Source organism: Chenopodium quinoa, unplaced genomic scaffold (assembly GCF_001683475.1).
Source record: "Chenopodium quinoa cultivar QQ74 unplaced genomic scaffold, ASM168347v1, whole genome shotgun sequence".
NCBI classification, from domain to species: domain Eukaryota; kingdom Viridiplantae; phylum Streptophyta; class Magnoliopsida; order Caryophyllales; family Amaranthaceae; genus Chenopodium; species Chenopodium quinoa.
Genome location: NW_018745684.1, coordinates 9,199,537 through 9,213,991, shown reverse-complemented (window position 1 = coordinate 9,213,991; position 14,455 = coordinate 9,199,537). Strand labels below are relative to the sequence as shown.

The window sequence follows — 14,455 nt, the reverse complement described above, 5'->3', positions numbered from 1 at the left end:
GTCGACGTAAAAGACGGACGTTTCGGTTTAGATCTGTCATTTCGTGTGTACGTTCGTTAGTCACTATAACTTGGACGGAATGTTTGATTCCACTTGCTACTGGTTTTGCCGTTACCTTGTATGAAGTAATCTCGTGTAGTCGTGTGATGTATGATTTTTGTTTGGAAAAATTAACAAGAATAATCTCAGTCTCAATTTTGCTAGATTCGTCCCAAATGATCCCAATTTTATTCGATTTGCCTAAAATTTGACTAATTGAGCATAAATCAAGGAATTGGGTTAATTTAGGAAGTCAGGAAAAATACTTTGATAAAGGAGAAATTAACTCTTTTGAAGCATAACTTAGGCCCTGTTCTTTTGAACTTCTGAACAGAGCAGATCAGGGATCAACAGAGTAGAGCAAATTTCAGTTGAGCAGAGCAGAGCAAAACAGATTTTAGCACAGCAGATTTCATTATTATTATTATTATTATTATTATTATTATTATTATTATTATTATTATTATTATATCTCAAAAACAGACAAAGTCATACAACCTACAATAAATTAGTGGGAAGTCGAGATACAATCTGGGCCCCCACTCCTCTAGCTATAGCAAAGTCTACCCTAGTGAAGATATAAGCTGCAGCACGAGCCCCAATGTCTTACGTCGTCAAGAACCTCTGAACCCGCTTCAGCAACGCAACATTCTCCTTCTCTAATTCCCCAAGCGAAGAAAAGGAGAAGGGAATGAAACCATATCCAATCACCCGACAACTAGCTTCATACTTCACCCGCTTTCGATGAGCCGCATCAGCCATAACCCGTCCAGGAACAAAGTCAGATAGCCCTGTCTGTGTCAAAGGAGAAGACCCTATTAAGTCCACACATACATCTACAGGTCTGAGGGCCCCGTCATTCCCTCCAAACAACCCTATGTCAACCTCCTTTCTTGCTGAAATCTCATATCTATAGCAAATATCAACAAGGGTATCCCGAACAACATTATGCCGATGTTTAATACCCGCAATACCAGCACACGACACCGCGTGATCACTGAAAATATCCCTAGTAAAAACCCGAGAACAAGCAGAGCACGGCGTCGAGATAGAGAACAATGGAACACCCATCCGGTAGCACAACACACATCGGTAGGTCTTTGCGTTCATCTTCTGACCCAACCCAGAAATAGGGACTGCCCAAAGCCAAGCAGAGGTGTGATCTCCCTACTACGATTTCCACAATGCTGATTGCCGAGGAGACAAAGAAAAGGCGAATTCTGCAGAAGCGGTAACCTTTGTGAAATATATATCTGCCAATTTCTTCATGAGTTTAGGGGCAGCGACCTCACTAGGAGTACTCATAATGTCAAACTCCACTGTTCCATTAAATAGACTCAACGCATCTTCTAAGGCTCGTCCAAAACCAACAATGCTAGTATGTCGTAAAAGCTTTGTCTGCAACCCAGCATACTGCAACCGAGAAGCAAGAAAAGCATAATGACGAACATCACCTGCGGAATATACCCCTAGCCCTCCAAACGCAAATGGTAAGGTGGCAAGCCGTCATTGCCAATCGCCAAACCCAGGCCCCGAAGCAGTAACAATACGCTCCAAGGAAGATCGAAGAGCCCCGTCGAATGTGCGCTGAGCCGTCTCAAAAGTACTAAGAGGACAAGCACGCAATGCAAAGTAGAGTTTAGAAACTCCGGTACATGCCTTAAGTAACAATAGCTCACACTGAGGATCATCAAGCATAGCAACCTTATCCATGAGCGCAATGGTCTTGGTCACCTTCTGCATCACAAGCTTACACTAAAACCGAAATCGGAACTAGCGGGACCACCAAGTAAATTAACACCACACAAAGGTCGAGCAATATTAGGCGGAAAAACACCCACAAGCTTGCTTCGAAGGTCTTTTTGTAAGCCATAAAACTTCAGTTTTTTCCACATTAAGATGTAACCCAAAACAAGATCCTTCCTCCATAACCAACTGCAGAACCTTCCCCACCACCAATGTGTCACCAATAATAGTGTCGTCATCCAAATACCAGGCCTGAAGACATACATCAAAAGTGTCTCTGATTTTACACACCAGGGGTGTTATTATTATTATTATTATTATTATTATTATTATTAATGTTATTAATGTTATTATTGTTATAATTATTATTATTATTATTATCGCATTATCATTTTTATTAGTATTAAATGTTAATTATTATTATTAAATATTAATTATTAATTATTATTTTTTTCATTATTAATTATTATTATAAATTTAATATTAATTATTATTATTATTAAATATTGAATATTATTATTATTAATTATTTTTTTAAGCAGAGCAGAACAGCTCAAAAGAACAAGGCCTTATTTAGAGTTCTCTACTAAAACTCCAACATTTTATTGGAGGTTAACTTATGGGAGTTTAAATGGCTACAATGATGGAGATAGTAAATGAAGGGTAAACTAGAGAAAATTCAAATTTATCAAGCTTTAAAGCAAAAATAGTGGCAAGCTTGTAAATAAATCACTTAAGTTAGCATGAATTTGGGTTAAATATGTTAACTTTTGAAGATCCATTCGTCATCATTAATTTTATTTTTTGGAAACGTCATAATTTAAAATACGGACAACAAAAAAGTGCAAATTACTTTTTTGGTTAAATTTATAAAAAATAAAACAAAAAACAAACACGAACGAATCTTATTTACATTAGAACTTAATAATATTAGCGTACATCGGTACATGCCATGGAGAGAAAATGTGCTTTAAATAAATAAATAAATAAATAACTCCGTATCAAATTTCAGGTAAAGTAACATAAGCCAATGCCTATATAAAACCCTCAAAGTCTCAAACCCTTGTTTCCTTCAATCGCTTTCAAACGTCATAAGATAGTTCTTGAACGAACCCTAGGCAGGGTGGTTAAAAAAAAAAAAAAAAAAAAAAGGGGGAAAAGATGGGCGGCAAAAAGCACAAGAAGAAGACATTCACAACCTCAAAGAAAACCCACCATGAGAAGAAGAAAGAGCCTCTTGCCATTCTAAAGCTCTACAAAATTGATGATGATTCTGGAAACCTCGAGAAGCTGCGAAAGGAGTGCCCTTCTCCTCAGTGTGGTGCTGGCTCTTTCATGGCGGCTCACTCCGACCGCCTTTCTTGCGGCAAGTGCGGCTTAACTTTTATTCCTAATGCTAATTCGGAGCTTCTTCATGGAGTTTAAGATCAATTTCTTACATAAGATTTTTTAAGAATATTATTCAAAGTCTATACATTATGTTAATGAATTACGAATGTATTCAACGAATTACGAATTGAGTTATTTAATTGTTGATGACCATGTACTTCAATTATATTATTGCAAAGATTGATACTGCGTTAAATGTTTATGTTAATTTATATTCTGCAAATCTTTTGATTAATTTTAATATCAAATTAATCGGATCAGTGTGTTTTGGGGATGGGATTCCTTTACCATAAAACAATTACCATAGTAACAGAGTGCATAATTAAAACAAACAACCAATCTTCAAAAGCGATGAAAGGGTATGCAAATTCAAAACTCTAATTCCTGTATAATATTAAACAAAGATAGAAATATATTGATCCAAGTTCATACACTGCTCAAGTATATGCAACAGGTTGCAAACGAGCTAATCCAAGCTTGATTACTCACGGGTACATCACACAAATAATAAATTAATGAAAAGAATCAATTGAGAAATATGACTTGCAATAAAAGCTTTCCTCTACCCATTTTGGCTCTAATTATGCACATAAGAGTATTTGATTACAATCAAATTACTGGCCGAACCCAGTGAATTCCGGAAACAAGCTACGCAAGCTTGAAATAAGTTGTGGAGACAGAACCTGATTTTGTACAATTGATTGATGATATCTTTCCAGTAGAGATTGCAAAAATATCTGTGGATCAAGCTCTTCAAGTGAACCTATATAAATCACAAAAAACAGAACTAAGATCAATAAATTGATAGCATCAGGATGTCTGTCAGCTTGTTCATGGCAGCATGAATGCATGATCAGCTTAATGAACTTGTTTGAAAAAAGAGAACCTATGCTATTGGACTCAGCCCTCGGGTATAGTTGTATATGGATACAGATTCGAGTGTGGGACTTGCCATAACTCAATATTAGGACATGGAGGAATGGGGGAATACTATCCTAAATTCAGACACAGGTGATAGGATTATACAGTCTTGAGTACCTACGAATATTTAAATTGAGGATCATGCATCTATTTTCAGTAACAAAATAGGGGCAAAACGCAATTATTACTCCGTAATATGGTTTGATGTCAACTAAATTTTTAAAAACTTTTGGATGCACCCATCTAAATACTAACTCAAGATTGCAATCCCCAAAAACAGAGAGATTGACACTGTATTAACCTATCAGTAGATCTGCATCTACACCATGTAGGTTAATTGCATCAAGATATAGTGGTTTGATGTCCTATTGTAATTTCAAGAGTTAATTACGGATTTCGTAAATAATTTGTTGTCCTAATGAAATCAAGAGTCATGTATGAATTCCACATCTATATCCTTGTCATTCAGCAGGCGTGTCAACAAAAATGCCAAGTTGGAGCAACATAGAGAGAAATCCTAAAATTGATTATGCTGAAAAGGCATCAAACAACAAAATATCATATCAACTTTTTATACACCAACTTGTGAGACATAGGAAGTTTCCTCATACTGTCTTGCATTTGCAGCATGTATATGAATTGGGGTGCTAAGATCATAATTCTTGCATAGTAGCATCTAAAAGACTTTGCCCTCCCATGAGCCTAACTCTGCACACTATATCTCCACATGTCTGTATGCAACTGTTTGGCTGTTTTTATCTTTGTTTAGTCCATCAGTGTCATTCTATTTTTAACTACTCGTCTGATCACCTTTTGCACTAATTTTGAGAAATGGTCAAGTTAGCATTGATTACAGCATTGCACTATAGAATAAGTGGGGAAAGGCCGAAAGGGGAAAATGAATGTCTAAAGTACGCATTATCTTAACAGTAAAATTCTTGTGAACATTTTGGTAAATCCCTGAATGGAATAACAAGCAAATACTATGGAACAAAGAGAGTATAAACATTTTGTCAAAATTTTGTGCTCAAGTGGCAATGTTTCTCTAAATGGTAAAGTGATTTAATAGATTTGAGAGTAGATGTCTAACCCAATTCAAGTTCTTCATCAAAATCCTCCAAGTCCCCTTCTTCAGCAAGATTTCCATTTTCCAAAGCTGCAGCAGCCTCAGCATATCTTTCCAGAAACTCTTCTTCAGTTTCTTCTTGTACATCATCATCAGAGTCCTAATTTTACCAATTAGGGACAGCATTAAACAAAGAAGTTAAAAGCTGGATAACATATACTTGCAATTGCACTCTTATCAAAATTCCCAAGCACCCAGTTGCCATTATAGCTGTTTCATTTTCAAAGATGCAATGCAATGGAATTTTACACCTCTGAATCTGAAGTGAGCAACAAGGATGAGGTGGACAACTAAAGTTAGAAATAAAAGAGAAGCAACATAAGTCAAACCTCATCATCATCGTCATCAGATTCCTCTTCCTCTTCATTTCCCGTTTCTTCAACATCTTCAATTTCTTCATCCAAGTCATTTGCTTCCTGAATTTCTTTCAATCGTGCAAATGCTGACAAGAGCGAACTAAAGCATTCCCATAACAAGCCACTAGTTGGGCTTCCCACAGTTAAAAGCTGTTCAACCACCTTGCCAAGAGTGATAACTGAAATCAAGGATGCAATAGATAAGAATGGGGTAGAATAAAAAGAAAAGAAAATTGCAGATTAAGATACACAATGGACAACTGGCAAATGTCAATAGTGTCCACCCTTGGGAGGTAAGAGAGGCGGAGGGGGAAGAGGGGGTGGGGGTAAGTTTGACATTCCAAGCTCAAGCATGTAGCTTGTATTGTACATAAGAGGATAAACCCAAAAACTATACAGGATATGAAGAAAACTATCCTAAATTTTTTGGTACTTTACCATCTATTAGAAACTGTAATGGTCCTTACTAAGTTATGAATCTTATAAGATCTAAATGACTAAATCCATTGATAGCATTTGAGCTGGAACTGGAGATACATTGTTGACTGCATGTTGATTGGTCCCAGCTGTATGAACAAAGTAATTTTGTGTCTAGCAGGCTAGCAGCTATGTAACTCCTGACTCTTCAAACATCATTTCACCTCAAGTAGCTGTGTCGTGTACTCAGACATGAATACGACACTTGATGACTTGAATAAGATCAAAATCATGCAAAAAATTTATAAGATGATCATGTCTGAACACTCGTACCTGTGTGTCTGAAAATTCTAGCCTAGTTCGAGTAAAATAGTCTAGCATCAAGAGAAAAACATTGTGGTACTTCAACAAAAAGCTAATATTGCATCCAAACTTCTAGCTAATGATGGAATCGTACAGGCCTGAGTTGGTTTATGTGTTGGTGGTGGTTTACTGTTGTGGTGAATGATGGTTACCTTATTATTATGAGATTTTGAGACCAACCCATTATGTGCAACTTCAAGCCAATAATCAGTGTAGCTGGAAAAAATCCATTCCCCACTTAATCTATCCAAAACTGAACTATGGATAATGAGATAATAGTACTTCTCTGTTAGAATAATAGGAAAAAAGGAAAGGCCTGGTAATTTACAAGAATCAGAACCGTCAAATTATCAATAGCACCAAGAAACATGCAAAAGACACACGGGTACTGTTGATGATCAGTAGTTCAGTATTATGCATGACCATATTTTAGTGCTACTATACGCAATGGAAAATAAAAAACAGAGAGCTGAAGTGAAAAGAAACCCACCAACTAATTTAATTTCTGACTCTGTTGTAGTGTTTGGTGTGAATGAGATGGAGGAGATGGAGTTCACAGCAGATACCCAGAGTATGAAACCACCCTTTTCAACCTTTTCTAGTACTGACTGGACAGCATCAGGATAGTACAAATAACATGATGATACCGCAAGCAACAATGGTTTCCAAAGTGAACAGGGTTTACTTTGAATATCTTTGAATCTAGATGCTGCAGCTTGACTAAAAGCAATTACCAATGAACGCCTGACTTCCTCTGTATCAGAAGAATAACATGGCAGATGAAGAAGGGTATGTACACATGCACAAGCCCTTGATGCTGCAGAAGGATACTGCGAAATGGCTTCACTGACAAATGTTGCAATATTTTCAATGAGAGATTTTTCTGGTACAGGAGGCGCTGGTGGTGGAGGCATCTTAGCGATGAATAAATTCGGCAGGCCAAGGTTCGTCTCTAGATTAACAACCTCCTTAATGCAGTCAAAGACAGCCAAGTCCTCCACTTCTTCCCAGGAATGCCAATCTGCTATGATTTCAGTCCAAGCTAACAAAAGTTCTGATACTTTGAGTTCCAGAAGAGCATCATTGTTAGTGCTGGACCGGATGATGAACCAAAGCATTGTTGATGCATCATCAATGCATGAATGCGGTGAAGTATCATCATCATCATCCTGACCATTGTCACCACTATCAAAATGTATAAACCTTTTCGACAATTAAATTAAGATATGCAGACTTTTAAGTCGAATAACTCCCTATCTTGTTGATAAAAAGTAAAAGGAAACAAAGAATAAAGGAAGATTTAAACTAATTGACTCATTAAGAATAGCAACCAATTAAACACTTTCTCGACTACTCAGACTCGCTATAGAGGTAAAACATTGGTATGTTTCCAACTGCCGTTCTCAGCCAGCTTTGATTTTACTCTAACTACCGAATATTATAAAAAGACTGACAAGACAAAATAGGCAACGAAAAAGTACATTCTATACAAGTTGATACAACTAGTCTACTCGTACTTGGTCCGTCCAAGTCAGGGAATTTGCTAACTGAACTTCTTATACAGATTATTCTTTTGAACTGTTCAGCATGTGAAGGAGCTTAATAAAAGGCATGAAGCTCATAAAAAATATATCATCTTCTGCCTAGTAATTAGAACTTTACTTAGGCAAATGACAGAAAGTGGCCTATGCATGTTGATCATATACTCTGTACATTGTCTATAGAGTTGAGAAGAGAGTCAAGAGACATTGTTGTTACCAAATCGTATGATATCAACATTAGGAGATCATATTGAGAGAGGCATATACAACATTGACAAGGCCAAAAAAAGGGTGAATAGAACAGTAGAACAGAGAAGCACTTGCATGTAGATAATGCACAGAAGGTGAACATGAAAAGATTTGTACACCATATATGCAGGCCATTAATGCAAATAGTTGACTAAATCGACGAGCTACTCAAAACAAGTGCTTATATTGTAATTTGACCCTCACCGATATTTCCTTGGTTACAAGCCATGCCTGTTGCAATAGGGCAGAAAAGGCTCTAGCCATAGTTCTCTGATTAGATTCCCACTTTTCACTTATGTAGTTCTGTTCCTCTTCTTCAGGTACCGCGTCTAGCCAAGATTTAGCCATTACAGATAGTGCTGCAAAGCCCTTTATAACTGCCTGCCATATGTAAGAAAGGATTGTTGCTAAGATCTCACAGGAGTACTGACAGATAAAATAAAAAACCCAAAAGAAAGAAATCAGCATTTTTAAATAGAGAAAAATGAGAGACCAAAAAAAAAAAAAAAAAAACAAGAGGCAAGCGGCAACCAATGTTACTAGGATTCAGGATTGGGGTCCTAATTTGGATTGGATCAGAAGGGGCAATTGGGATTGGATCATAAGATTGGATAGTTAGATTGTACAATCCTACAAATTTAATTGCTTACTCACAAAACTCTAAAAATTAGTATTAGCTTTTTGATTGCTGATTGGTAATTGATTTTGCTTGTATGTGAGTGTTGATCTTCTTCTGCAATTTGCTTTTGTGAGCAGTCTGTGAGTTCCGAGAAAGAAGCAGAGGAGAGACTAAATAAATTTCTTTAAGAGTCAAATGACATATCTTTTGTAAGTGCTCAAATAAAAAAATCTAAGAGTTCAAAAATTGCATTTTCATGCCCATCAAACAGCATTCTAACGGAATGTTTAATTCATTATAGGATAGTGATGATCCTAATGAGCCAAAACAATCATATGGGCAATTCCAACGATCCAATTGGCAATCCTGCATGTGTGCAATTTTGAAAATTATCCAAGTCATTTTGCTGAAGGATCAAATGAGATTTCAAGATCAATTCTACTTGGAAGGCACATTTAATGCTCATGTGGTGGACAACTACACTAAAGAATAGCAAAATATAGATGTGATGATTCTGATGAATTGTCAACAAATTTGCCAAATATTTTTTTAAAAAGTACCCCTGCTGTTGACGACCAACCAAAAACTCTCCATTAAGACTAGAAATTGGATTTTCTGAGCCTATAGTAGAAACTGAATCAATAAATCCTGCTCAATTACATTATCTTGGTATAATTTGTATAAACTTTTTAAACACTAATAGATCAAAAAACAAAATGCATTGCTAGAGGAGGTCAGTACTTACTTGAGGCCATGGCTCTATATTGGAAGGCATATACTTGGCAATTGTATCAGCTAACTGTGATACAACTAAAGGTATATGAACTGCTACATCTTTCTCTCCAGCCTCAACCACAGAGCTAAGTAGTTGAAATAGCATGGGAATCTCCTCTTCTTCGTGACCAATTCTACCAACTACTACTTGGAGAATAGGTAGCCAGTCAGGTGGCAAGTAATCACTCTGCAAAGTGTTGTACATATATTTAAGAATGAAGGATAAGAATAGAGGGAAAAAGAAATAACAATAAGTCAAGTTTACTTCTTCAGAAAGGGAATTACTTCAAGAATCTTGACCACTGCCCCAGCAGCACTTGCTCGCACAGGGTAACAAGACACGTCTTCGCAATCAGGTATCGTCAGTGCTTTAAGCAATGCAGAATACACATCAGCTGCCATATCCTGTAAACCATAGTGGTAGATTGGATATTTGAGAGTTGAGAAAGAATACATTCAGTTGAGCGCTGTGACCATAAAAAGAAAATTTAATAAAATTATAACTAAAATACTAACTTCGGGTAGAGAGGATGCTAGCTCTCCAAGTATCCAGTTTGCAGCAGCAAGCAAATAAGGGTGAGTTATGGAGACCTTGTAAAGTGGTAGCACCCGATGTCTAATTAAGGTTGCTGTACGTTCAGGTTTTTGCTCCCCTAAGAACTGTCGATAAAAAAGATAAAACCACCGTAAATAACAGTTTTACATCAGAACGAATTAGGAGAAGAAAGGAGATGTTCTTACATCTTGTAGAGCTCCATACCCCATGAGAACACCATAATAACTGTCATTATCATGGGAACACCATAAGAAAACAAATGTAGGGTGACCATACAATACAGTCTTTACAAATTATTAAGGAATTGCTGTCAGAACTCAGAAGTATCATCAGAATAACACCAAGGAAACACCCTACCAAGTCATAATAGAACTCCAAATTAACAGTGTTGGAAAGTGATGGACCAATTAGTAAGTAGACTGCTAACTTGCCAAACAACGATGGTAGCCAGAAACTTACTTATTTGATATACTAACGTCAGATGCATTTGCATCACTAGGAAGTGGAAACTTTGACAGAAAAGGAAGAACTAGCAACTCTCCAACTGAACAGCGTTGGTCTTTTCCCTTCTTCTTATCACCCTGTTTGCGTTTTAAAGATGACAAAGAACTGCTAGCCACCACCGGAGGCCCCTGCAAAACTTAAAAGATAAGAAGCTGTTTCTGGTTTTTGATCTTGAACAGGCAATCACACTACATTTTTCTTTCAGAAAATGCAAAGCAAACTTAAAGGAGCCTAGACTGACCTTTGACATAGAAATGACACCAAGTAAATTCATAGCACTTTTTCTGGCGGTATATAAATCCTCTCTCCATCCAGATATTTCTTCCTAAAAGGCAGTTTAAGCCATCAGCAGAGCATCTTGTTGGGCAAAGCAAAACTTTAAAAAATAAAAAGCATACCAGCTCAGATGGTAAATTCTTGCTTAAGAACTCATCTGCATCTTCTTCCCATTCCAAGATATCCTGATACAAGTACGAAACACCAAGAGGAGAAGTCTCAGAAAAATAAAGGTATGTAAAAGGTTACTAAGGTGGGATGGTGGACACTATAAGAATCTGCGTGATAAGGGTGATTTTATTCTGTAAATGGATCCTCAAACAAACTCATAATTTTAAATTCAGCACACAATTTTGTCCTATTATCACTATCATATTTTGAAGCAATAAAAGATATAGTATAATGCTATATTATTCATCACTCAATATGTCTGCCTTGGACTTAAACTATCAGATGAGGTTGAAACTACCTGATTATTTTGCCTCTAAGACAGCATATTTGAAATAACTGAAAGAAACAGTATATATGTAAATTTGAGAAACAAACCTTTGCATTCATCATGAGCGCTGGAAAAATAGCTAAGTCCAATAATGATGAAAAATGGGGTGAAACTAATCTCCATCCCTGCTTCCAAATGACGCTATCAGAATACTATAAGGAAAAAAATAACTAAAAGTACCAGATACAACCAAAAGAAAACATAACCCTGCACCAATTGAAAGCTAGCATTATGTAATCCAGACATTGAATATTGCAACATCCAAATAGTTCTTAAGTAACTATGAACTGTAGAAGCTCACCAGACCAGTCTCCAAGATATGAGAAATGACGTCAAATGCCAATGAGATGACCCTCTCTGATAAGCAGTCCAGCTTCTGCATAAGAAGAATAAACAAAATTTTCACTTTAGAGTATATAATATGACAGACCACCAATGCTGCAAGAAATAAGTAACAAATTAAACATAGATATGTTTACAGAAATAAACTAAAAAGAGAGCTTATGAACAAAGACTATAAATAGCTTGCTACTGATGGAATCCTTGAAGTAATTGGTAGGCTACCCAGTTAGAAACATTTGCGTTGCAGGAAAGCAACCGATATGAAGGCAATAAAGAAATGCAGACACCTCAGGACTAGCCTGCCCCGTGAAGTATTTTACCGCAAGTTGGAAGTCTTTTCTTTATTACTTTGTTATGAGAATTTCTTACTAACAAGTTATTCAATTAGTATGGACCAGAAAAGACCATTCTCTTTTAACTGCTTTATAAAAACCAAAGAGAGTGCTTAATCATCACATTTTACCAAACAAGAATTACAAGCATTAGAAAATGCTTACAATGATACAGCACAATAATCTCCTTAAAATAAATTGCAAAAATTTCAAAAAACAGACAAGTGGAAAACATACACTAATATTGGAGCTACATCTGGCAATACGCACAACATATTTCATAATATCAGGCATCAACCTGAAATCAATAGAAAAAACATGTTAATACGAGTCCGGAAAGTCTGCACACGAACTGCAATCACAATTAACTTACTTATCAGAATACTTTCTGTGTCGAGTAACAAGAGCACAAAACATAAGCAAGATCCTCTTTCCAGTTTTTAGTCTTACTTGTTGACTACCTTCTGAAGATACTGAATCCTCTAGATTTAATGTTTGCAAAAGGCCACATAAGTCACCAGAGAAAGAAGGAAGCAGAGTTGCAACAGAAGTTGGCATATATGACCTGACCTAAATATCCAAATTGCAATCAGTATTGATAAGTAAATCGACAAAAGTGTGTTTATGCATAAGTTATTTATTCTTTGAAACTATAAGGGTGCAATATTAGGCAAAACTTCATTGTGAGTTTAATTGGACAATGGGTAGAGGAAAAAAAAGGGATAAGCAAACAAAAATGGCTACATCAACTATGTTCATCTTCAGAGCATTGTTATTATTAATAAAAACTTTGGTCATTTATTTGAAACTTAAGAACAAAATTTTAAGAGATAGCATCAGTCACCGAATAATCACAAATAGAGATGTTAAGCTACCTACAGCAAAGTATGTGCATTTGCAAACAATTAGAATGACATTCTCCGTCTCTGTGTCCAAGCTTCCTTTAGTAGCTAAAGCCTGTAGAAAAGTTACCACTATTAGACATTATAAGGGCAAAGCTGCAAGCAAGGACGAATTGAGAACAACAGACAGAAGCAATGAACCTTTTCAGCGAAACCATGAAATATAGCCAACAAAGGCACCAAAATATCATTGGCAATCTGCTCCAGCTGCGGTGGGACAGGTTCTTTTGCAACTTTTGGATTCAAGAAGTACTGGAGAACATTACAATTATATTGTAAAGAGCGAATTCGAGATAAAACAAGTTCGCGCCATATGAGTTTATCCAATTATCAACAAGTAACAACCAACAGTTGATTGTATCATAATTACCTGAAAGGGTCTAAGTAATGTTTGAAGAGCTTTGAGCGCGTTAAGTGTTTTCAACCCACTATTCGCATTTCCACTAATGATGTCACTATTTTGGATAGCATAACGAACTTGTGGCACAAGCTCATGCCATTCATTTTTCTTCACAAATTCAGCATCAACAACAAAACTAAACTGCAAATCGAAATTAAAAAATCAACTAATTATGATTTTGTATCGTGCAAAAACAAAACTCAATAAAAGGAAATCTTAAGATCAAGTTCAACAAATTAGGTACCGCTTCAACCAAGACTCTAAGAACCGGCAATTCCGCTCGAAGCAACGATTCGAGTAGCTTCTCCTTAAAATCCTTACTAAAAGAACCAGATTTTCCTTCGCCAAAAACATTTCGTCTAATCAAATTCTTTAGATAAGTAGCAGCAGCTATTTTTTGACCTTGATTTCCATCTCCTACACCATCAATCAAATCCAAACTATCGAATTTCAAAACCACAAAATGGAATCCAAAGCATTACAGACAGAAATCAAATTGAATTCTAGAAAGAGCATAAATGAGTTACCATTGACAATGGAGAGGAGTGTTAAAGGGAAATCGGAGGCGGCTGAAAGGCAATCGAGTTGCTGTGCGGCGTTGTGAACTACTTGGCCGTCGGAATTGAAGGTTTCATTGAGTAGTTGAGCAATTCGAAGAGTGTCCGCCATTGATGAAGAGGAGAGAGAAAAACCCTAGAAATTTTGGGGATTTTGAAGTAGGAAAAAAGGGGAAGTGAAAGACGGTAATTGGCGGGAAAATGATGGGATTTTATAAATCACATATTTTAATTTGGGTTTTTCTATATAGTAACCCTATTAATTTTATATTTCTACATTATACCTCAATATATATCACTTTCTACAATATAACCCCAATATACATTTTGTTTCCATACGCTAACCTTGTCGTTATCGCGATGTTAAAAAATTACGATAGTGGAGCCTACTCTCCATTTATTAATATTTTTTTTATCGATTTGCGCGTTGAAAAACCTTTCGTTAAAGGTTTTGGGGGCTATTTTAGGGCTTAAGGAACCAAATTGAGCTCAGATTTGGTAAAAAAATAACTTAAATGCCTCGTTTTACTTATTAAAAAATGTTTCG

At 36.3% G+C, this 14,455-nt stretch overlaps 1 protein-coding gene across 1 annotated transcript; it reads right to left on the bottom strand.

Annotated features, from left to right (window-relative positions):
• Nucleotides 1-3,536: 3,536 nt before the first annotated feature.
• On the bottom strand, nt 3,537-14,085 carry LOC110717528. Its single transcript, XM_021896251.1, has 21 exons — nt 13,879-14,085; nt 13,596-13,768; nt 13,322-13,492; nt 13,093-13,203; nt 12,929-13,006; nt 12,423-12,619; nt 12,287-12,347; nt 11,677-11,751; nt 11,423-11,500; nt 10,999-11,061; nt 10,842-10,925; nt 10,556-10,728; nt 10,282-10,321; nt 10,057-10,200; nt 9,826-9,945; nt 9,512-9,727; nt 8,352-8,528; nt 6,848-7,526; nt 5,551-5,756; nt 5,186-5,321; nt 3,537-3,937 (listed from the first exon to the last, which is right to left on the bottom strand). Exons 1-21 carry the CDS (start codon nt 14,018-14,020, stop codon nt 3,789-3,791), a joined length of 3,273 nt encoding a protein of 1,090 aa, XP_021751943.1. The 5' UTR covers nt 14,021-14,085; the 3' UTR covers nt 3,537-3,788.
• Between the last annotated feature and the right edge of the window lie 370 nt (nt 14,086-14,455).

Bases quoted from the DNA above. Each gene is read 5' to 3' on its own strand.
- LOC110717528 (XM_021896251.1), bottom strand. From the start codon at position 14,020: ATGGCGGACACTCTTCGAATTGCTCAACTACTCAATGAAACCTTCAAT. The intron at 9,728-9,825 runs GTAATTCCCTTT...AACACTTTGCAG, and splicing joins CAGTGGTCAAGATTCTTGAA to AGTGATTACTTGCCACCTGA. The intron at 3,938-5,185 runs GTTAGACATCTA...TGATTTATATAG, and splicing joins TGATGAAGAACTTGAATTGG to GTTCACTTGAAGAGCTTGAT.